General features: G+C 53.0%; 1 protein-coding gene across 8 annotated transcripts in view; it reads left to right on the top strand.

Annotated features, from left to right (window-relative positions):
- The window catches only part of ZDHHC18 (zinc finger DHHC-type palmitoyltransferase 18), a 44,964-nt gene that overhangs the window by 11,582 nt on the left and 12,294 nt on the right, over positions 1-21,088 (top strand). For 6 of the 8 annotated variants that reach the window (XM_069574928.1, XM_069574932.1, XM_069574931.1 and 3 more), the window contains exons 1-2: positions 5,376-5,794; positions 9,995-10,155. In XM_069574928.1, coding sequence (XP_069431029.1) covers positions 5,478-5,794; positions 9,995-10,155 — 478 coding nt within the window. In that variant the 5' untranslated portion in view covers positions 5,376-5,477. Of the gene's footprint in view, positions 1-1,014; positions 1,253-5,358; positions 5,795-9,994; positions 10,156-21,088 lie in introns of those variants that run through there. The other 2 variants (XM_069574934.1, XM_069574935.1) reach the window with 2 other exon arrangements.

Genomic DNA, 21,088 nt, shown 5'->3' with positions numbered 1-21,088 from the left:
AACTGTGCTCCTTCACCCCAGCAGCAGCAGTGTCGTCCTTTAGCAGCAGCTGAATCCACTTGCAGTTTTTTCCAAAAATTGCAGACCCCGCTTCATGGCGTACCAATCAGAGACACCAGCACCATCTGTGTAGCACCTCTTTCTCAGAAGTGTTGGTCTCTCCTCTACCAACACTAGACTTAGAGGTCTGAGTTTCAACTCTGAAGGACCCCTCTTCTAAGTTTCCAAGTTTTTGTAATTCCAAACTCTTCCTTCTGTTCTCCTAGTCCTAGCAGTTTAGATGCCTCTTACTGTTGCTGCCTCCATAGAATCTGTTTTCTTTTCACCCTTTCAGATAACTAACAACAATGTTATACCTAGAATGGCTAACCAATCTGTTTATTACATTTTCTCCAGTGACTTGTGTGGTTTCTTTCTCATTGGGAGGACCCTGAGGGGTACAGAAATTGGCGCTAGGAGGGGTCCCAGGGAATCGACTCAAAAGATGGGATTAGGGAACTGTTTTGGTTGTGTCTTTGGGTTTGAATGTGTTGAGCTTCTTGCCAGTGAGAAATGTGATGCTGCTAATCATGGCATGCTGTGGCAACATGACTAATCAAATTATCCCCTGTGGTGATTTGTGATGAGTGCTGACCAAAGCTAGTGCCTTGGGGCCCAAGTGGTTGTTGCACTTGACTTATGGCAGTGAGGATGGCTACAGGGACTGTAGTGGTGATGGCCACAGAAGGAATTCTGAGAGCATCAGAGTCCTTGCGGAAAGAAAGTGACAAGCTGGGGCCTTTAAACTCTCAGCTCAAATCATGGTCAGAGAGTCACCGAGCTTCCATGATAGCCCATGAAAGATCTCTTATTTCTTATAGTCACCAGACTTATTTGCTACAAGTAGAACGAAAATATAGTGCATGTTGTTGAATGTGATCAGTTGAATTCAGTCTTACTAAGCCTTTCCTGTGACTGAGAAGGAATGGGACCTTGAAACTTGGAATGGACACATCTGGCTTGATATTCTCCTAGGTTCTCAGAGTCTCCTTCATTCCACAAGCAGATGGGACGAAGAGCAGCGATCAGCACTTGCGAGTTTTATGAGACAGCCTATCACTTCTGGCTTTCCTGGTGATTCAGTGGTAAAGAATCTGCCTGTCAATGCAGGAGACACAGGTTCGATCCCTGGGTTGGGAAGGTCTGCTAGAGAAGGAAATGGCAACCCACTCCAGTGTTCTCATCTGGGAAATCCCATGGACAGAGGAGCCTGGTGAGTTACAATCCAGTGACTGCAAAAGAGTCGGACACGACTGAGCGACTAAACAACAAATGCCACTTCCGCTCACATCCCACTAGCCAGGAGCCAGGGTCTCTCTGTAGCAGAGGCTGGGAGCTGTGGGCCTTGATGAGAATGGGCAGTTTATACCACACTACATGGGCCACTGGGATCCACTGGAGACAGAATTCTTGGGGGAGTGACATAGAAGCCAAGCTGCAAAAAGCTAAGAAATGATTAAGTGACAAGGAAGTAGTAGCTATTCTTACTAAAGAAGTAATAGCTACTCTTATTTAATAAGAGTAACTAATGCTCAAAATTCTCCAAGCCAGGGTTCAGCAATAGGTGAACCGTGAACTTCCAGATGTTCAAGCTGGTTTTAGAAAAGGCAGAGGAACCAGAGATCAAATTGCCAACATCTGCTGGATCATGGGAAAAGGAAGAGAGTTCCAGAAAAACATCTATTTCTGCTTTATTGACTATGCCAAAGCCTTTGACTGTGTGGATCACAATAAGCTGTGGAAAAGTCTGAAAGAGATGGGAATACCAGACCACCTGACCTGCCTCTTGAGAAACCTGTATGCAGGCCAGGAAGCAACAGTTAGAACTGGACATGGAACAACAGACTGGTTCCAAATAGGAAAAAGAGTACATCAAGGCTGTATATTGTCACCCTGCTTATTTAAGTTATATGCAGAGTACATCATGAGAAACGCTGGGCTCGAAGAAGCACGAGCTGGAATCAAGATTGCCAGGAGAAATATCAATAACCTCAGATACGCAGGTGACACCACTCTTTTGGCAGAAAGTGAAGAGGAACTAAAAAGCCTCTTGATGAAAGTGAAAGAGGAGAGTGAAAAACTTAGCTTAAAGCTCAAATTCAGAAAACTAAGATCATGGCATCTGGTCTCATCACTTCATGGGAAATAGATGGGGAAACAGTGAAAACAGTGTCAGACTTTATTTTGGGGGGCTCCAAAATCACTGCAGATGGTGATTGCAGCCATGAAATTAAAAGATGCTTACTCCTTGAAAGGAAAGTTATGACCAACCTAGACAGCATATTCAAAAGCAGAGACATTGCTTTGCCAACAAAGGTCCGTCTAGTCAAGGCTATGGTTTTTCCAGTGGTCATGTATGGATGTGAGAGTTGGACTGTGAAGAAGGCTGAGCACCGAAGAATTGATGCTTTTGAACTGTGGTGTTGGAGAAGACTCTTGAGAGTCCCTTGGACTGCAAGGAGATCCAACCAGTCCATTCTGAAGGAGATCAGCCCTGGGTGTTCATTGGAAGGACTGATGCTAAAGCTGAAACTCCAATACTTTGGCCACCTCATGCAAAGAGTTGGCTCATTGGAAAAGACTCTGATTCTGGGAGGGATTGTGGGCAGGAGGAGAAGGGGACAACAGAGAATGAGATGGCTGGATGGCATCACCGACTCGATGCACATGAGTTTAAGTGAACTCCGGGAGTTGGTGATGGACAGGGAGGCCTGGCGTGCTATGATTCATGGGGTCACAAAGAGTTGGACACGACTGAGCAACTGAACTGAACTGAACTGAGTGAGAGACAAGAATGGCAGAAAGCAAAGAGGAACTGAAGAGCCTCTTGATGAGGGTGAAAGAGGAGAGTGAAAATGCTGGCTTAAAACTCAACATTCAAAAGACTAAGATCATGGTGTCTGGTCCCATCACTTCATAGCAAATTTTATTTTCTCGGGCTCCACAATCACTGGGGACAGTGACTGCAGCCATGAAATTAAAAGAAGAAAGCTATGACAAACTTGCTCCCTGGAAGAAAAACTATGACAAACCTAGATATAATGTTAAAAAGCAGAAACATCACCTTGCTGACAAAGGTCCATATAGTCAAAGCTACAATTTTTCCACTAGTCATGTACGGATGTGAGAGCTGGATCATAAAGAAAGCTGAGCACCAAAGAATTGATGCTTTGGAACTGTGGTGCTGGAGAAGACTCTTGAGAGTCCCTTGGAGTGCAAGATCAAACCAGTCAATCCTAAATGAAATCAATCTTCAATATTCATTGGAAAGACTGATGCTGAAGTGGACGCTCCAATACTTTGGCCACCTGATATGAAGAGCCAACTCATTGAGAAGACTCTGATGTTGGGAAAGACTGAGGGCAAGAGGGAAAGGGGGCTACTGAGGATGAGCTGGTTGGATGGCATCACCAACTCAGAGGTCATGGGTTTGAGAAAACTGGCAGATAGTGAAGGACAGGGAAGCCTGGCATGCTGTAGTCCATGGAGTAGCAAAGATTCGGACATGATTGAACTACTGAAAAACAACAAATGAGAGGGAAAAAGATAAATCTGAAGCTATTAAGGAGGTAGCCAAACATAGAAAGTTGTTTCTGTGGTTGGTTTTTTAGTTTAGTTTTGCTTTTTAATTGATTGAGGAGAACTGAGCATGAGTTGTAGTCTCAATGAACAGGAAGAGAGATAGGACATCCATGGAGGGTTGGCCATGGACAGAATGAGGCCTGCATCTTTAAGATGAGAGAAAAGGATAGAAACAAGCAGAGAAATGTGAAGTAGACAGGAGGGGAGCTGACAATCAAACAGGATTGTTTTGGTTTCTATAAAGTGACAAAGAGCCAGAATTAGGGTTGCAAGAAGATCCAGTTGAGGTGGGACAGGAATCTGTCCTTGAACCTGTGAGTCGAGCTTTGTAACTTTTTTCCACAGCCAAGGAGCAAGAGGGGAGGCTCATCAAATCCAGAATCTGTGGCACCAAGGACATGGTTCAGTGGCTTTTGGCATGTGTAACAATTAAGGGTCCTTAAGGTCACAGTTGCTGTATTTACCCCTGTGCATCCTGGATTCTGACTTCCTTTCTCTTATCCTAGTCTCCAGTTGTCTCTTTTTCCTATACTTTTCCTTAAGCTTTCCAGTAATCCCAGTGTGGTGGACAGACCCTAAGGTGAGCCTCAGTGATTGCCCCCTGGTATTCACACTTTTGTGTAATTCTCTCAACTTTAAGTGGGACCTGTGACTTGCTTCTCACCTATAGAACATGGTGAAGGTGTCAGGCTGTCACTTCGGTTACATATATAAGCTATGTTATATAAAACTCTGAGTTAGCAGCCTGGAGCTAGAGACTCTCCTTGTGAGCCTGGGGAAGTAAGCAGCTGTGTTGGAGAGGTCCACGAGGCAAGGAACTGGGATGACCTCAAGCCACTGACTGCAGATGGCCTCCGGAACCCCAGAGAGGCCTCCAGGTGGCAGCCAGACCCTCAGTCAGACAATCATAAGAAATAAGTTCTGCCCACAAAGTCTGAGTGGGTTTGCAGGTGTTTTCTTCCCCAGTTGAGTTTCCAGACGAGCATGCAGCCTTGCTGACACCTTGTCTGCAGTCTTCTGAGATTAAGCAAGAGACTCAGCTAAGCTGTCCTGGGCCGCTGACCTGGAACTTGTGAGATAAAAGATGTGTTGTTTTAAGCCGCTACATGTGTGGTAATTTGTTACACAGCAATAGAAAAGGAATACACCCTGAACTCTTGAAAAACACTGGGGCCCTGTGGCATCCATCCCCCATTAGGAGATAGGAAATCTGGGTCTGGGTCCAGATTGCAGAGCTGGGTGAAGCGGGCAGAGAAGATGTGCCGCACAGACTCCTTGGGCACTTTGAAGTTCACGACAGTAATTAACAGGTCGCTGGCCTTCCAAGCAGATTATGTCCCAAGCCCATCCCTGCCGGCCCCGGAGATGCCTGTCCAGTAAGTCTTCAGAGATGGGTGGTGAAGCCTGGCCCTGGAAATCCAGATTGCCAGAAGTAGATCATCTCTCAAATCTCGGGGCTTGGCACGGTGCCCGGCACCCAGGGGACGCCCAACAAATGGTCTGACTGCAAAAGAGCAGAAAGCGTCCTGGAGCGTGCCTCCGCGGCCGCGTGCTCCTGCGGCAGCGATCGGGGCGGCGGGGGATGGGGTCGGGACCTCGAGGCGGGTCAGGACCGGGCCGCCGCGCGGCCGCAGCGCCATCCCGGGCCCGGGCGGAGGGGGCGCTGCGGCGGGAGGCCGCGCGGGGCGGGGCGGGGCGGGGCGGGCCGGCCGTGAGGCCGCCTCCTGCGAGCGAGCGCCGCGCGCGCCGCCGCCGCCGCTGCCGCCGCCAGCGCTACCACCTCCTCCGCTCGGCCCCGGTCCCCGTGCGGCCCGGCCGGCCCGCGGGGCGCGGAGCCGAGGTCCGCGGCCGGCCGCATGAAGGACTGCGAGTACCAGCAGATCAGCCCCGGGGCCGCCCCGCCGCCCGCCTCCCCCGGGGCGCGCCGCCCCGGCCCCGCCGCGCCCCCCGGCCAGGGCCCCGGGCCCCCGCCGCCCGCCGCCGCGCCGCGCTGGAGCAGCAGCGGCAGCGGCAGCGGGAGCCTCGGCCGCCGCCCGCGGCGCAAGTGGGAGGTGTTCCCGGGCCGCAACCGCTTCTACTGCGGCGGCCGCCTCATGCTGGCCGGCCACGGCGGCGTCTTCGCACTCACGCTGCTGCTCATCCTCACCACCACCGTCCTCTTCTTCGTCTTCGAGTGAGTTCCGCGGCGCCCCCCCCGACCCTCCCTGTCCCCGCCCCGCTAGGCGCCCCGTCCCCTCCGGTCCCGGTTGCACTCCGCCGCTCACCTTTCCTTCCCCAGGTCTTGATGGACACTCCAGCTCCTCTGGTCGCCTGCCGGGCACCCCGTCTCCTCTTCCACCTCCCCGACTCTCCACCCTCTGCAGCACCTGCCAGGCACCCTCCTTTCCCAGCCCCTCCTTGGCCGGCATCTTCCCTGTGCCTCTCAGAGTCTGCCCTCAGGCCTCTCCGGTCTCCTTGCTTATCCCCCATCTGTCCTTCCTGGTCCCCCCCAACCCTCCCAGACTCGGCATCTCCCCCTTGCCCATGTGGATCATCATCTAAGCTGGTCCCCTCCGTCCCTGCTAGCCGCCTCATCCCTGCCCCTCCCTTAGTACCCCCTCCTTCCCTGGCACTCTGCCTTTGCCAGCTTCTGGCCAGGAACACTGCCCTCCCCGTGTCTCCCCAGGACGCCCATCCTTTCTGCCTTCTCATAAGCTGCCCCAGGCCTCTGCAGCTCCTATCCTAGCCTCTGGACTGTCTCTTGGCACCAGCTTCTTTCCGACCCCTCCAAGCATCTTATCTCTGTATCCATTCCAGACGACTTCTGAATGTCTTCCTTGGCCTCTGGCTATATACTCTCACATCCAGCTTCCCCAGCCATCTTCCCTATTCCCTCCAGGGTCCCCTGATCATCTCTCTACTCTCAGACCCGATCCCCTCACTTTCCCCTCAGTGGTTCTCACCCTAGACCCTCACCTTTGGGCCTCTCAGACTGCCCCTTTCCCCTTCAGCACCTTCCTCATTTTCTCCAAAGCTTTCTGCTCTTCCCTCTCCTCCTGTGGTCCCTCCCCCCAGACATCTCCCAGGCCCCTGCCCCTACCTCCTGACTTCCTGGCTTTCTTTCTCTTCCTAACACTCCAGAGCACCTTCTGGCTGGTTCCATGGCAGGAACAGCTGTAGCGCCTTGTTATTTTTCACGAGTCCGAAGTATTTCTGTGTGACAGGTCATATTTGTTTCCGTGGCCGTTTGACCTCTTCATGTCCCCAGTGACCCAGGACTGGCCCACACAGATTCTCCGTTTTAGGGATGGAGGAAGGGATGCGTGTCCCTTTACCAGGTCACATCTTTGTATCAGAAGCTTTCCACTGCACCCTTGATCTCCAGCTCGAGCCACCTGCTCCCTGATTTCCTTGCATGCGCACACGCTCGCGCTGCCTGAGTCCCGCCTCTCCGTCTTCTGCTGCCCATCCTTCTTTGTGGTCTTCCTCAGTTACCCAGGTGGTCGGGAACACCATCTCTGCAGCCTGCAGAGCGGGTTCAGATCTCAGCTCCACCAGGCATTAAGTGAGTGACTTCAGGGCGTCACTTTGCTTCTCAGACCCCAGTTTCCGTATCTATAAAGCGGGATTTATGACATTATCCACCCCCTCAGGGTGTCATGAGATGACATGAATCTAGGCCTGTAAGCTTTTAGCTGGTAATAGGCGTTTAGAGCTGGCTGCTGCTATTACTTGTCATCACCAGAAAACCCTTCCCAAGGGCCAAGGTCAGGCTGCCACAAAGACAGGGGCCCCCAGGTACCCTTTCCAGATCCCAGGTCCTGTTTCTGCAACCTTGGGCTTCCCCTTGAAGCAAGGTGAGGACTTTCTACAAATTAGCTTCTCCCTTTCAGCTTGCCTTTCTGACTCAGGGTGGATTAAAAAGTTCTGGAATAATGAGCAAGCAGAAGCTCTGGGGAAGCTCCCCCAGTCCCCAGCACGGCCCCTGGGCTGAGTTTCAGATCCACCTCCTTGGGCCAGCCCATGTGGGTCTTTTGAAAGTGCCTTTTCCAGCCTCCTTTGGGCTCTACCAGGCCCTCCCAGCCAGGGCCCTAGCTGAGGCAGGAGGAAGTGGTGCTTGCTCAGGCTGGGCCCTGTGACCCTGTAGTGTGGGATCTGGTCCGTTCAGAAGCAGGACTTCCTCTGGGCTGAGGGAATATCTTCATGGGTGCCAGGCTTGTCCCCAGAGAGGGAGGGGCAGCGAGGACTTCTGGGTTCCAGGAGGGCTGGTAGAGCATCTCCTCTTTGTCTCTGCTCCTCCTCACCTGGGCTGGTGGCGTTGGCAAGAAGGTTTGGGTTCGGGCCCGGAGCTCACTGGGCTTGGACTGGGGTAGATCTGAATATCCTGTGGCTCTCTAGATAAGAGCTGGAGCCCTGGTGATGGCTTCCTCCCTGTCTCCGTCTCCTCCCACTGTCCCCTGTGCCCTCCCTCCCAGGCACGGTGGCCTCCGTGTATGCTTCGACCTCAGGGCCTTTGCGTGGTTTGGGATATTCTTCCTTTAGAGAGCCACCTGGCTCCCTCCCACACTTTCTCCTGTCCTTCCCTGACCATCCCTATAATAGAGGCAGCTGCACCCCAGCCTCCTGTCACCTCTGCCCTGGCTTATTCTCCAAAACACTTACCTCCATATGACATACGGTACTTATGCTTTTTGTTAGCTTCTTGCCTCTATGAGAATAGGAATTTATTCTCACTGTTGTACCCACAGTGCCAAGAACAGGGCTTGGTATGTAGTAGGCACTCAATACAGTAACTGTTTTACAGTACAATAGAAAATGCATGTATTTGTGGGTTTTTTTAATTATTATTTTTACTTTATTTACATGTATTTGTTGAATGAAGTGGACAGAGCATTTGCTGGGAGCCTGGCCGGGTGACTTGGGATCTGCCCATGGGCTTTGGGGTCCTCCCTCAGTAAAACCAGGCGGCCAGGACTTGCTGTCTCTGAGGGCTCTTCGAGTCTCAGACTTCAGGTCTTCTCCGTCTCCCAAGAAGTCTAGTTGTACATGAACTTTTTTGAGTTGTCACGTGGGTGACACGGAGGGCCCAGCTCTGTTTGAGGCTCAGGCCCGGGGACCACTGATGTGTTGGAGCAGCACGTGGCCCCCTGGGAGCCCTTGGTTTCGGCAGTCTCTGCTCCTCAAGGGAAGGGCCTCTCTGGAGGCCAGATCCTCCAACAGCAGAGGCTCCAGAAACAGTGTGCAGATAACCCACAGGTTTGTTCCTGCTGCTTCGCCGGCTCCTGGAACCTGGGCTGACTCAGGACTCCCAGCGGCCAGTCATCCCCAGATAGTAGTTTCCCACCCCACCAGGGGCCACTCTGGATCTGGGAGGGAAGGCCACACAGGACGGTGGTTGATATTATGGGTGGGCCTTAGCATTAGACCCGTGCGCGGGCTGCTGGGTCACTGGGGCCAGGGAGCCTGATGGAACCGAGCAGGGATGCCGGTCTCTGGGTGACAGTGGCAGTGGCCGGACCAGGCTCTTCTCTCAGCCCCCCTCTACCTGGCGGGCCCGACTCATTCAGGTTCTGGCTCAGGCTGTCTCCTCCAGCCAGTCTTTCCTAACTGTCCCGCTGCTTCTCTCTTCCCCATTATACAAGCAACGCCCTGTGTGGCAATTCTTTGTTTACGTATCTGTTTTCCCCACTAGACTAAGCCTCATTGAAGGAGCAGGGGGACTCTTGTCTTCCTCACAAGCAGCCCTTCTCCCTGCTGCTTGTTAAAGTATTGCCTTTAAGACTGGAACTGTTGTGTTAGTCACTCAGCTGTGTCTAACTCTTTGCGACCCCGTGGACTGTAGCCCACCAGGCTTCTCAGTCCATGGGATTTCCCAGGCAAGAACACTGGAGTGGGTTGCCATTTCCTTCTCCAGGGGGTCTTCCCGACCCAGGAATTGAACTCCCGTCTCCTGCATTGAAGGTGGATTCTTTACCGCCTGAGCCTCAGTAAACACATGTGGAGTGACCAAATAAATGAGTGAACATCGTCATGGATGAGTCATCCCAAGTGACAGTCCAGTTTATTGGTGGCGGCTGCCTGAGCTCTGTGTGTAGAAGGATTCGGAGGTTGCAGCCAAGTGCAGGGGTTGAGTGCCAGGACCTATTGGTCACGTCTGCCAGGTGCTCAGGGAGAAAGTGCGAGGACCAATTAGTGATGTCTGCTCTAGGCACGGAATGGCAGGGCAGCAGGACGTGAAGGCGTGTGGCCGCACTCACCCAGGGGCTGCACCTCTGCATCCGTCCAGGACTATGGTGGTGTTTGCTGGGATGACAGCGCCTGCCTGGAGCTGCAACCTGTGCCCCAGGCAGCCCCCGGGCTATCTGCTCACATCTCTCTCCCTCTCTTTTTCCAGCTGTCCCTTTTTGGCCCGCCACCTGACCCTCGCCATCCCCATCATTGCTGCCATCCTGTTTTTCTTCGTCATGAGCTGCCTGCTGCAGACAAGTTTCACCGACCCCGGAATCCTGCCCCGGGCCACAGTCTGTGAGGCAGCTGCCCTGGAGAAACAGATCGGTGAGGCTCCTGCTCCAGCTGTGGCTGTGTCTGCAAACTGCGCCTTCCTTGATTTGAGAGGAGGCCTGATTTTCTCTTCCCACAGTGTGCTAGGCACTGGGGGTCCGGGGGCAAGCAGGGCCAGCTGGAGCTGATGCTAGAGTGCAAGCCGCAGAGGATAAGCAAGTGAGCGGATAACCAAGAAATAGTTGCATGGGAGGGCGGGTGTTGACAGCCCGACAGTCCTGACTACTTACAGGAGGCCGGGCTCTGTGTTCACCTCTTTATATGCATGATCTTATTTAATCCCACAGTAATCCCGTGAGACAGGTACTGTTGTTATTCTCCTTTTACTGATTGATTACCTTGGGTCTTTTGGAAGTTAAGTAAATGGTCACAAGTCACACAGTAAGTGGAAGAGCCCGAATAGGACCCTAGGCACTCTAACCAGAACCCCTGCTCTTAAAAATTCATACACACTTATTCATTCAGTCATCAAACATTTACTGAGCCCCTACTACGTGCCAGGCACCTTTTCTAGATACAGTAGCAAACAAATCCAATGATAATCCCTGTCTTCTTGGAGCTGACATTCCAGTGGGAGGAGAAAGACAGTTAACAAATATCTAGGCTGCGACGCAGAGAAGGAAGCTTGGGGAGGCAGGGTGAGAGCTGGGGGAGGGTGTACAATTATAAACAGGGGGGCGGAAGGCCTTGTGAAGGAGCTGATACCCGAGCAAAGACACAAGCACCCGCAGAGATGAGGGGTTGAGCCGCCGCCGCTGTCTGGGGAGAGCTCGCTGGGGTGGGGAGTGGGCTGGTCTAGATGAGATGGTCAGCGCGGCCCTCGGGAGGAGGTGGCACTTGAGCAGTCACATGTGGCCTGGACACAGTAAAAGCAAAAGCTGGGAGCGGTGAGCAGACTGGTATGTTTGAGGGATGGCAGGAAGGCCAGCATGGCCACAGAGGACCTGTGCCAGCAGCACCCAGGTGGCCCTTGGCCTCCCGGAGCTGCTGCACAGGTTGCCCCCCAGGTGGCCGGGCACCGCTGCAGCCAGGGCCTTAATCTCAGCCTGCTCCACCCTGGCTGCTTCCTGCCGAGCAGTGATGTGGATGGTTGCACACCTCGGGGGTTTCCGGTCCGTGGCTGGCTCCTTCCGCTAACAGGGTGACTCTCAGACAGACTGAATAAACGCCCAGCGGCCCCTGGAGAGCCCTGGCAACCCCGAGAGGGGCAGAGCCCTGCGGCATCTGTCCTGGAAGCCGGTCCACTGAAGCTCTGGAGCGGCTCAGGGGGCATGCTCGCCCACGCCTATCTGTTCTTTGTCCCCTTCCACTGCCCTGGCCTGTCCTCAGCCACACCCTCGGTTGCCTTTTTCCTTGGCCTGCATCCAGCTTCCTTCCTTCCTTCTTGCACCTCTGGGCCGCTTACCACTCAGCCTCCTGGTGTCCGCCGTTCCATTGTCCCAGGTCTGACCCGGCAGCTGGTCGCGGGCAGCCCTGTTTCTCCTCCCTCCAGGTTGGGGCTAATGAGGCCGGATTAATGTCTGACTCAGCCTGGGCCACAGAGGCCTGGCTGCCTGGCACCCTCCGGCCTCCCTGTGAGCTGTTTGGGTCGTACTGACCCGAATAATCCCCAGGTTCGGGGAGAGCCTGACTGTGCTGAGCGAGTCCCATCCTTTATTCCTGTACATCCTCACAGCTATGAGGCTGGCTGTGCTGCTGTGGAAACTAAGGCAGGGGGTCCCACGGCCCCCGAGCCTTGGCTCCCAAACCCTGTGTTTTTTCTCTTCTGGGATCGCGGCCGGGACACGTCCTGGCCTTCCACGGCCACATGCTGTTTCTTCTTAGGGCTCAGTTCAAGTGTCTGGGAACCCTGTGTGACCCCAGTGGGGCTGTACCTTTGTAGTAGCTTCCCAGAGCGCCTCGTCCTTCCGGCTTGGCCCTGGGTCGTTACAGAATCGTCAGGCAAGCCCAGCAGTCTTTCCTGGGTGGTGAGTGTGTTGTCCACTTTGTCTGCACGTGGGGGCTGAGTGCACCAGCCTCTGTGAGGCCCTCCTTGCTTCCTTCAGTGACCGGTGGAAAGACGGTTGGAATGTCTCCCAGTAGATGTCATCGGTTTGGCCATTCATGTGTCAGTTCTGTATGCTGACTCCTGACTGCCGGGAGAGGAGGCACGGAGGTGGGGGTGGGGAGTGAGGGTGTGAATCTGATGTGAATCCTCCCTCTGGGGGTCTCCAGGCTCGCTCAGTCCCCGGGGGAAGCCCCATCTGGCCGCCACAGGTGAGATCGGGCTTTGGAAGAGGATAGAAGGAACCAGGGGTGTCTTCTGCTGAGAGGTTTCAGGGAGGCTTCCTGGAGAGGTGCCCTGAGCCAAACCCTGCAGTGTGAGTGGGCTTCAAGAACAGGAAGGTGTGTGAGGGGAGCCCCCTGTGTCAGTGGGGCCCGAGGAGAGGACAGTGGGACAAAGGGGCCAGTGTGGATGCTGAGCAGGCAGTGTTAGCTGGACACGAGTGCTTCGGATAATTTGGAGCAGGGGTGGAGATAGTCTTGTGGACCCCTGAGTGTCCGGGTTGGAAACATCCCTTTGAGAACAGTTACCTAGCCTGGAAGGTAGCATCTTTGGGGCCTTTGAATTCTGAACTTGAGCTGGAGGCTTCTCCTCAAGGTGAAACATATTTTCTTATAAAGGACTAACGTCACTGAGCCTTTTTACAAAATGTTTATTTACTTTTTATCGATTGAGGATTGCCTTGCAACATGGGTTTGATTTCTGTCATACATCAACATGCATTAACCACCGGTGAACCTGTGTCCCCTCCCTCTGGAGTCCCCCTCCCTCCTCTCTAGGTTATTACAGAGCCCAGTTTGAGCTCCCTGAGTCATACAGCAAATTCCCACTAGCTGTCTCTATAGCGGTGGTCATGGAGAAGGTGGTGGCCACAGCAGCACCCAGAGCTGTGGAGAGACCAGCAGGTCATGGCCCACGCTGTCCCTGAGCTTTTTGAGAAGGTTGGGGGCTGACTCTGAGGCAGGTGATGTTGTTTATATAAACATGAGCTGGTCACTGGGGGCCTGCACCCATGCAGACAGTGTGACCCTCTCGCTTTGGCCCCATAGACAGCAATTCCAGCCCCACAGGATCTGGTTCGAGGGCTCCCACCCCCTAAGAACTGTCTGGGGTGGGGTGGCCAGCACCTCACAGTTTGCCCAGGGCGGTCCCTGTTTTAGCGGTAGACGTCTGGGGAAACCCCAGAGGCTCAGGCCGACGGGGCTGATGGGCCACCCTGGTCTGAGCCCCTGAGTTGACAGCTGGTGAGACCAGCATCTGGACCACCTGCAGGCTCTGGGCACCTGGAGAAGGTGTAGGAGGCGGCAGCATTGCCCCTGAAAGCCCCTGGTGTGATGGGAGGTCATGGAAACACCCGAATCTGGGTGGCAGACACTCCCCTAGTCACGGTTACAGCTCACACGACAGAAACAAGCCATCTCTCTCTCCGCTGCCACACGGCAGGTCACAAACCACATCCTGTCTGTCTCCAGGATGTCTCCCATGGGGGTCCTTCTGAAGCCCGCTGCCCCGGGGAAGACAGCTCATTGTCTACCCGGCTGGTCAGTGCTCCACCGGCCGCTCTTCCTTTGGTCACAGTCTTCTCTCCAAGACCCACGTTAGACCCGGCCCCCCGCCCCCAGCCTAGAACGTGGGCCGCCCCCAGTGCTCTCAGCGCCATTTCCTGAAGACCGGCCATTGACGTACAACCTGAGTGGTTTTTGTCCTTTCAGCATCTCACCTTGGTACCTTCCTTTCTTTAGAGTTTTCCTGTAAATAGCTTGTTTTAAATGTATTTTCCCATGGGAAAATGTGTATCACTCCTGTTAGCAGAAGCCACTTGCTCCAAGTAGAAGATTATCATAAGGACAAAAGCGTAACAGTGTTTCAGAATCCTTGGTGGTTACAGTTGCCTGTGGAAAGCAGTTACTTTGAGGCCTGTGAGCTGAGAGGCTGTGAGCTTGCCCTGGTGGAGTCAAGGCGTGAAAGAGAATTGAAACTGGGAGTGCCTTTTCTCATCATGCGATTCAGTGTGGCTTACTGTCATGACCGGGAGACACCTGTCTCCCACCTTCCTGAAAGCTCACCCCCTGAGGCACACTGGCCTTCAGAATCAAGGTGGGCTTGGGGCCACCCTTCCCTCCTCACCTCCTTCCACTCCCCGCTCCCCAGCCACACTGCACTCTCCTGCCTTGGCTCTCGGGGTCCCCTCTGCTGCCGTGTTCTGCCCCCAACTGCATGAGCCTGAGGTCTCACTCTTTCCCAGTTTCCCATCCAGTGCAGCTTCCTCATCCCTTCTTGCTCTCTTTTCTTTTCAGTGTTTATTTTTAAATTTATTTGTGGATTTGCGCCAGGTCTAGGTTGCGGCATGCAGAATCTCTGTTGCCCCTATTGGGATCTTTTCACTGAGGCTTACGAGCTCATAGTTGCAACATGGGGGATCTTAGTTCCCCACCCAGGGATTGAACCTACATCCCCTGCATTGCCTGGTGGATTTTCAGCCACTGGACCACCAAGGAAGTCCCTCTCATTGCTTTCTTGAATGCTGCCTCTTGCCCCCAGCCCCATGTATTCCAGTCCGTCTTTTCCTGGTGTTGAGTGCAGACACTGGTAACAGCGTTGATTGGCCATCCCTGGGTCTCATCTTTCCATCTCTCATTGGCATCATCATGTGACAGGGTCAATACTGCCATCACCCAGCGAGGAGGCTGAGGCTCAGGGAGGTTGAGCAACTTCTTCCAAATCATAGGCTAACGAGGGGCCAGGCCAGGTTTCACAATAAGGTCACACTGGTCCCAGAGTCACTGTACTTGACTCAGTGCCTCCTGCACTGACTCTGTAATTGTCCACAACTGCTGCTCACTCTGCCCCGCAGGCCAAGCTCTTCCTGTATCCCCAGGCCTGCCAGGAAGCCTGCCTGTGGCAGGAGCTCCATAAACCTCTAGCAGGAACAGAGATGTTCAGGCGGAGATTGCAACAACCTCGGTGCCCACAGCCTGGCCGCCCTAGCTGACGACAAGCCTGGGAGCTGGGCACCCACAGCTGTTTCCACCGCAGCTGGGGCAATGGGAAGGCAGCATCGGGGCCCAGCAGGGCGAGTAGAGGTGCTAGGTCTCCCCTCCTAACACCTCCTCAGTAGCTCATGGCCAGCCCCAGGAGCCTCCCTGCCAGCCACGGGGTTTTGGTTCAGCCCCAGCCATTCAGGCTCACTCTACAGAGCTGGGGCTGCGTGTCTGTGGGGCTGAGGTTGGGGTGAAGAGACCTAGAGCAGGCCCCCTGGTCAAGAGAAAGGTATAGAAGATCCATTTCCTTCTCCCAGTCATTTAGCGAGAAGGAGCCTCCCACTCATTACCACGTTCCGGGGAGGGGCTTTAGTTTCCCACCCGGGGGTGCCTTTTTTCTTCTTGGGGCAGAGCCTGCACCAGACAGAGCCCTGGAGGAGATCTTAGATTCCCGCAGGGCAGAGACAGCCTCCCTCATTACTGCTTCTTCATTCATTTCTGTAACGACTGTTTTCTGCACTGAGTAACAAAGCAACCACATTTGACTCACCTCTGTGTACTTAGCCTTATTTCCTTAGCCTTGTACAGTAACTTGACATCACAGATGCTTCTGTCTGGAAGAAGGAACAAATGAATGCCCTGGGGGACAAGGGTTCTAATTTCAACCCCACCTTGTACTGTTGGAATGAAGTGGATAAAACTCAGGCACACGTACCAGCCCAGGGTGTTTGGGTACAAGTGAAACAGGGAATGTCCACTCGCTTTGAAAGTAGTTTTCCTCTGCTGAAAGTGAAGAGGCTTGAGCCTCGTGGTTGGCATGGTTAGAGGCCTTGGCTTGGAGCACTGACAAGTTACCACTGGTGATGGGTGGCAGGAGGAATGGGGTTGAGGAAGATCCTGAGGCCAACTCCGGGGCAGTTATTGGTCAGCACTGTCTGGCCTGAGAAAAAGCAAACAGTTGCTCGTCTTCCCCTACCCCACATGGGACTCAGCTGTGTAGCAGCATGCCCACAAGGCCTCCTTTGCCCCGCCTAGGACCCTGCAGTTGGTGACCTTACTCAGCATCTGGGTGGCACCCTTGTACCAGTGTGGCCCTTTTTCCTCTTCTCCACCTTCAGCTCCCAGCAGCCTGAAGGCACTGGGTACACAGAGCCTTACTTCCTCTTTCTCAGAGTTCTAGGGAGGAGGAGGCCTGGCTGCTGGAGGCCAGAGCATACAGGCAGGAGTTCTCTTCCTGCCCTGGGGAGAGGTGTGGGCACCCATCTGCCCTGGGAGGGCCTCTGGGAATCCAGTGAGGGGTCCAGTAACTTTTTTCTTGGTCCCTGAAGAGGATCTGTGGCTGTTCTTCACTCAGAGCTGGGTTGTGTTGTCAAGTGTCTTCATAAATCAGTTGTTTGGAATATACTGTTCCATAGAAACAACACCAGTAATAGTAATGGCTAGTATTTATTAGGCTCTTGCCAGCTGCTTGACACTTTGCTAAACCCACTTGATGAATTCTTGCCTGATCTCCTTAACAGCGCTAGGAGGTGGATTCGATTATGGCCCATTTTCTTTTGCAGCAGATGAGGGCACAGAGAGGTTAAGCGACTTGACACATATCACACAGCTAGTAAGCGTCTGGGCCAAGATTCGTATCCACACGCCTGTCTGGCTCCAAAGCCGGTATCCAAGTCTGGGAGACACCAGTGGGGAGGGGCAGGTACTGGGACCTAGGGCCTGAGGAACAGGATTATGGTTGAGTTTGCAGCAGCACCAACGGCTTTGGGAGGAGCTGGGGAGTTCTATACCCTACGTGTCACAGCCTGAGCTGTTTGTCAGGGCTGAGGCTCCTGTGAACCCAGTGCTGTGCTCAGGGCTGCCCTCCCAGCCTCTCACTCAGCCCTCACCGTGGCTCTGTGAGAGTGAGACAGTCTTGTCTCCATTTTATGGATGAGGAAACTGAGGCTCAGAGAGGTGAAGGCACTTCCTAAAGTAGCAAGTGACTAGCAAAACCAAGGTTCAGACCCAACATTTCAGACTCCAGGTCCTATGCCTTGCTTGTTATTATTGTTCAGTTGCTCAGTCGTGTCTGACTCTTTGTGATCCCATGGACTGCAGCACACCAGGCTTCCCTGTCCTTCATCATCTCCCGGAGTTTGCTCAAACTCATGTCCATTGAGTCAGTGATGCCATCCAACCATCTCATCCTCTGCCTGCCCTCTTCTTCTTTTGCCTTCAGTCTTTCCCAGCATCAGGGTCTTTTCCAAATAAGTCAGCTCTTCGCATCAGGTGGCCAAAGTTTTGGAGCTTCAGCTTCAGCATCAGTCCTTCCAGTATTCAAGAGTTGATTTCCTTTAGGATTGACTGGTTGGATCTCCTTGCAGTCCACGGACTCTCAGGAGTCTTCTCCAACACCACAGTTTAAAAGCATCAGTTCTTCGGCACTCAGCTTTCCTTATGGTCCAGCTCTCACATCCATAGATGACCACTGGAAAAACCATAGCTTTGGCTGACTGTATGGACCTTTGTTGGCAAAGTAATATCTCTGCTTTTTAATACACTGTCTAGGTTTGTCATAGCTTTTCTTCCAAGGACCAAGTGTCTTTTAATTTCGTGGCCACAGTCACCATCTGCAGTGATTTTGGAGCCCAAGAAAATAGTCTGTCACTGTTTCCATTGTTTCCCCATCTATTTGCCATGAAGTGATGGGACCGAATGCCATGATCTTCGTTTTTTGAATGTTGAGTTTTAAACCAGCTTTTTCATTCTCCTCTTTCACTTTCATCAAGAGGCTCTTCAGTTCCTCCTTGCTTTCTGCCATGAGGGTAGTGTCATCTGCATATATGAGATAATTGATATTTCTACTGGCAATCTTGATTCCAGCTTGTGCTTCATCCAACCCAGCATTTCACATGATGTACTCTGCATATACGTTAAATAAACAGGGTGATAATATACAGCCTTGACGCAATCCATTCCCAATTTTGAACCAGTCTGTTGTTCCATGTCTGACTGTTACTTCTCGACCTGCACACAGATTTCTCAGGAGGTAGGTAAGGTGGTCTGGTATTCCCATCTCTTTAAGAATTTTCCAGTTTGTTTGACTGTCATCCACACAGTCAAAAGCTTTAGTGTAGTCAATGAAGCAGAAGTAGGTATTTTTCTGAAATTCTCTTGCTTCTTCTGTGATCCAACGGATGTTGGCAATTTGATCTCTGGTTCCTCTGCCTTTTCTAAATCTGGCTTGTACATCTGGAAGTTCTCAGTTCACATACTGTTGAAGCCTAGCTTGGAGGATTTTGTTCATGACCTTGCTAGCATGTGAAATGAGTGCAGTTGTGTGGTAGGTGGAACGTTCTTGCTGCCCGTCATGAAAACAGCTAGTTGTAAGTACTCACCAGGGCTTCCCAGGTGGTGCAGTGGTAAAGAATCTGCCTGCTAATGCAGCAGACGCAGGTTCGATCCCTGGGTCAGGAAGATCCCCTGGAGTAGGAAATGGCAACCCACTCCAATATTCTTGCCTGGGAAATCCCATGGACAGAGGAGCCTGGCGGGCTGCAGTCCATGGAGTCGCAGAGGTCTGAGCTCACACATACGGACTCACTGAGCGCCAGTTCCTTGACCTGTACTCTTTCTGATCCTTTCCGCTCTTCAAGGTGGTTGTCGTCATTTGTCTGCTTTGACAGGTGCAGGTTCACAGAGATTAAGCAGCTTCCCAGAGGGCACCAGCTCCTACGTGGGAGGGTCAGGGTGTAAGCTCCAGGCCCGCCTGTGTCTCTCCGCCTTGCCTGCTGCCTCACAGGTCCTAGGCTCCAGGTGCCTGTTGGTCCCACTGTCTCTGCTCTCAAGCGACGTGGTGTCCAGCTGGGGAGACAGCGTACACACACAGCAGTCCTGTCACAACTCAGCATGGAGTCAAGAGCATGTTCTGTGCTATGTGTGAGGCTCTTGTGGTCAGAGAGGCTGCTGCTGAGGCCCGGTGAGTCCTGGCGAGCAGAGAGAAGGGCGGCCCAGCTGGGGCATGGAGGGCAGGAAGCCAGGGCAGAGTGGCGGGAGCAAAGCTAGAATCGGAGGTTGCACCCGACTGTGGAGGGCCCTGATATCAGGATGAGAAGTTTGCCTTTATCCTGTTTCTTTTAGGGGAAGCCAGTGAACGGTTTCTGAGCTGGGACGTGACTTGAAAGGGGTTATTTAGGGGAATGTGATGATGTGTGCAGGGCAGGTTAAAAGGCAACGGGATTGGAAGCAGGAGCCTTTCCTGGGTGCTGCTTGGTAATACGGGCCTGGGCTGGGATGGGGGGTGGGAATGGAGAGGGATGGATGATGAAGAAAGAACTTGACCAGACCTAGTGACTGGCCAGGCCCGGATGAAGGAGAAGGAAGGGTCTGCCCGGGGAACTCCAGACTGGGTTCCCCTGGCTCAGTCACTCACTGGCTGTGGGACCTCCGACGAATCCCGTAACCTCTCTGGGCCTCTTTTCTCATCTGTAAGCTGAAGGAGTGGGAGCAGCAGCGGCGGGTGTCTGCTGGGGGCCACGTTACATGCTCTTCAAGGTGCCTTTCGGCCCTTGGATTGCACCATCAGGAGACAGAAGGAACCGGGCAGGGAAGAATAACACTCATTGTGGCAATTGCAAATTTACAAAAAGACCTCAAGCCCAAGCTTCGGGAACTTGGATTCACATCGTGATTCTGTCACAGTGTGGCCTTAGGCAATTCGCTAGCCTCACCAGGGAAAGGCTCCTAAATGGCAGCCTGGAGATTAAGATGATAACTTCCCCTCCTGAGAGGCTGAAGAGGAGAATCTATGCAAAGCGCTTAGCACACAATAGCACTCAGTGACCTGTTCTCATTCCCTTCTTTCTCTCCGTAGTTCTATGAGCTGATAATAACAGTGCACACATTTTTTTTTTAATTCATTTTTATTTGGCTGGATGGGGTCTTAGTTGCAGTATGTGGGACCTTTGTTCTATCATGTGAGATCTTTCACTGTGGTGCACGGACTCTCTAGTCGGTGGCGTGCAGGCTCAGCAGTTGTGGCGCGCAGGCTCCGTTGCTCTGCGGCATTTGGGATCTAGTTCCCCGACCAGGGATGCACCTGTGTCCCTTGCATTGCAGGGTGGATTCCTAACCACTGGACCACCAAGGATGTCCCCCAGTGTACACTTCTTAAGCATTTGCTTTGTGCTTTTCACGTGCATTAACTCATTTAATCCTCACAATAGCCCTATGCGGTAAGTACCCTTACTCCCTTTCAGTGAGCAAGGAAACAGAGGCAGAGAGGTTAAATGATCCGCCTTGTCACACATCTCGCAAATGGCATCATCAGAAGAAACCCAGCTAGTAAGAGGTGCAGCTAGAATTCACGTCTCATCCTCCCTGTTATTCCCATTTTACAGATGAGAAAACTGAGAAAAATTCATTTGACTGCAGCCTCACACACAGCCTGTGGCAAAACTGAGTTTCAGAGTATGTCTGTTTGCCTCAAACCCCCTGCCTTGGCCATACTGCCATTACTAAGGAAGAGATGCTTAGTTCCACTTTAAACACACCACAGTTGAGATGGTAGAGAGACAGCCTAGCAAAAGTCTCTTTGGTAGCTAAGAATGTGAGACACGAATCTGGTTCACTGATACATGCCAAGCGCCTAGAATAGTGCCTGGCACATGGTAGGCACTCAGTAAGTAGTCACTGGGAGCAAGTGGCCAAAGTAGAGATATTATCAGGGAGTCAATCCCGTGGAAGTGATGGCTGGAAGCATAGCCAAGGGCTGGGTTCCCAGGTGCCCCTGGGACGCAGAATTCCAGCTGGGGAGGAGCCGCTGCTCTGGGGAACACTGGTCCTCCTGGCCTGGGGCACCAGGAGGCTCCCTGGGTAGCTCCGTGGGTTTTGATCTAGGTTCAGCACCCTGTTCTGCCAG

The sequence above is a fragment of the Ovis canadensis genome, chromosome 2 (assembly GCF_042477335.2).
Source record: "Ovis canadensis isolate MfBH-ARS-UI-01 breed Bighorn chromosome 2, ARS-UI_OviCan_v2, whole genome shotgun sequence".
NCBI lineage: Eukaryota > Metazoa > Chordata > Mammalia > Artiodactyla > Bovidae > Ovis > Ovis canadensis.
Note: the sequence above shows the minus strand (reverse complement) of the source record. Positions and strands in the feature narration are given on the sequence as shown.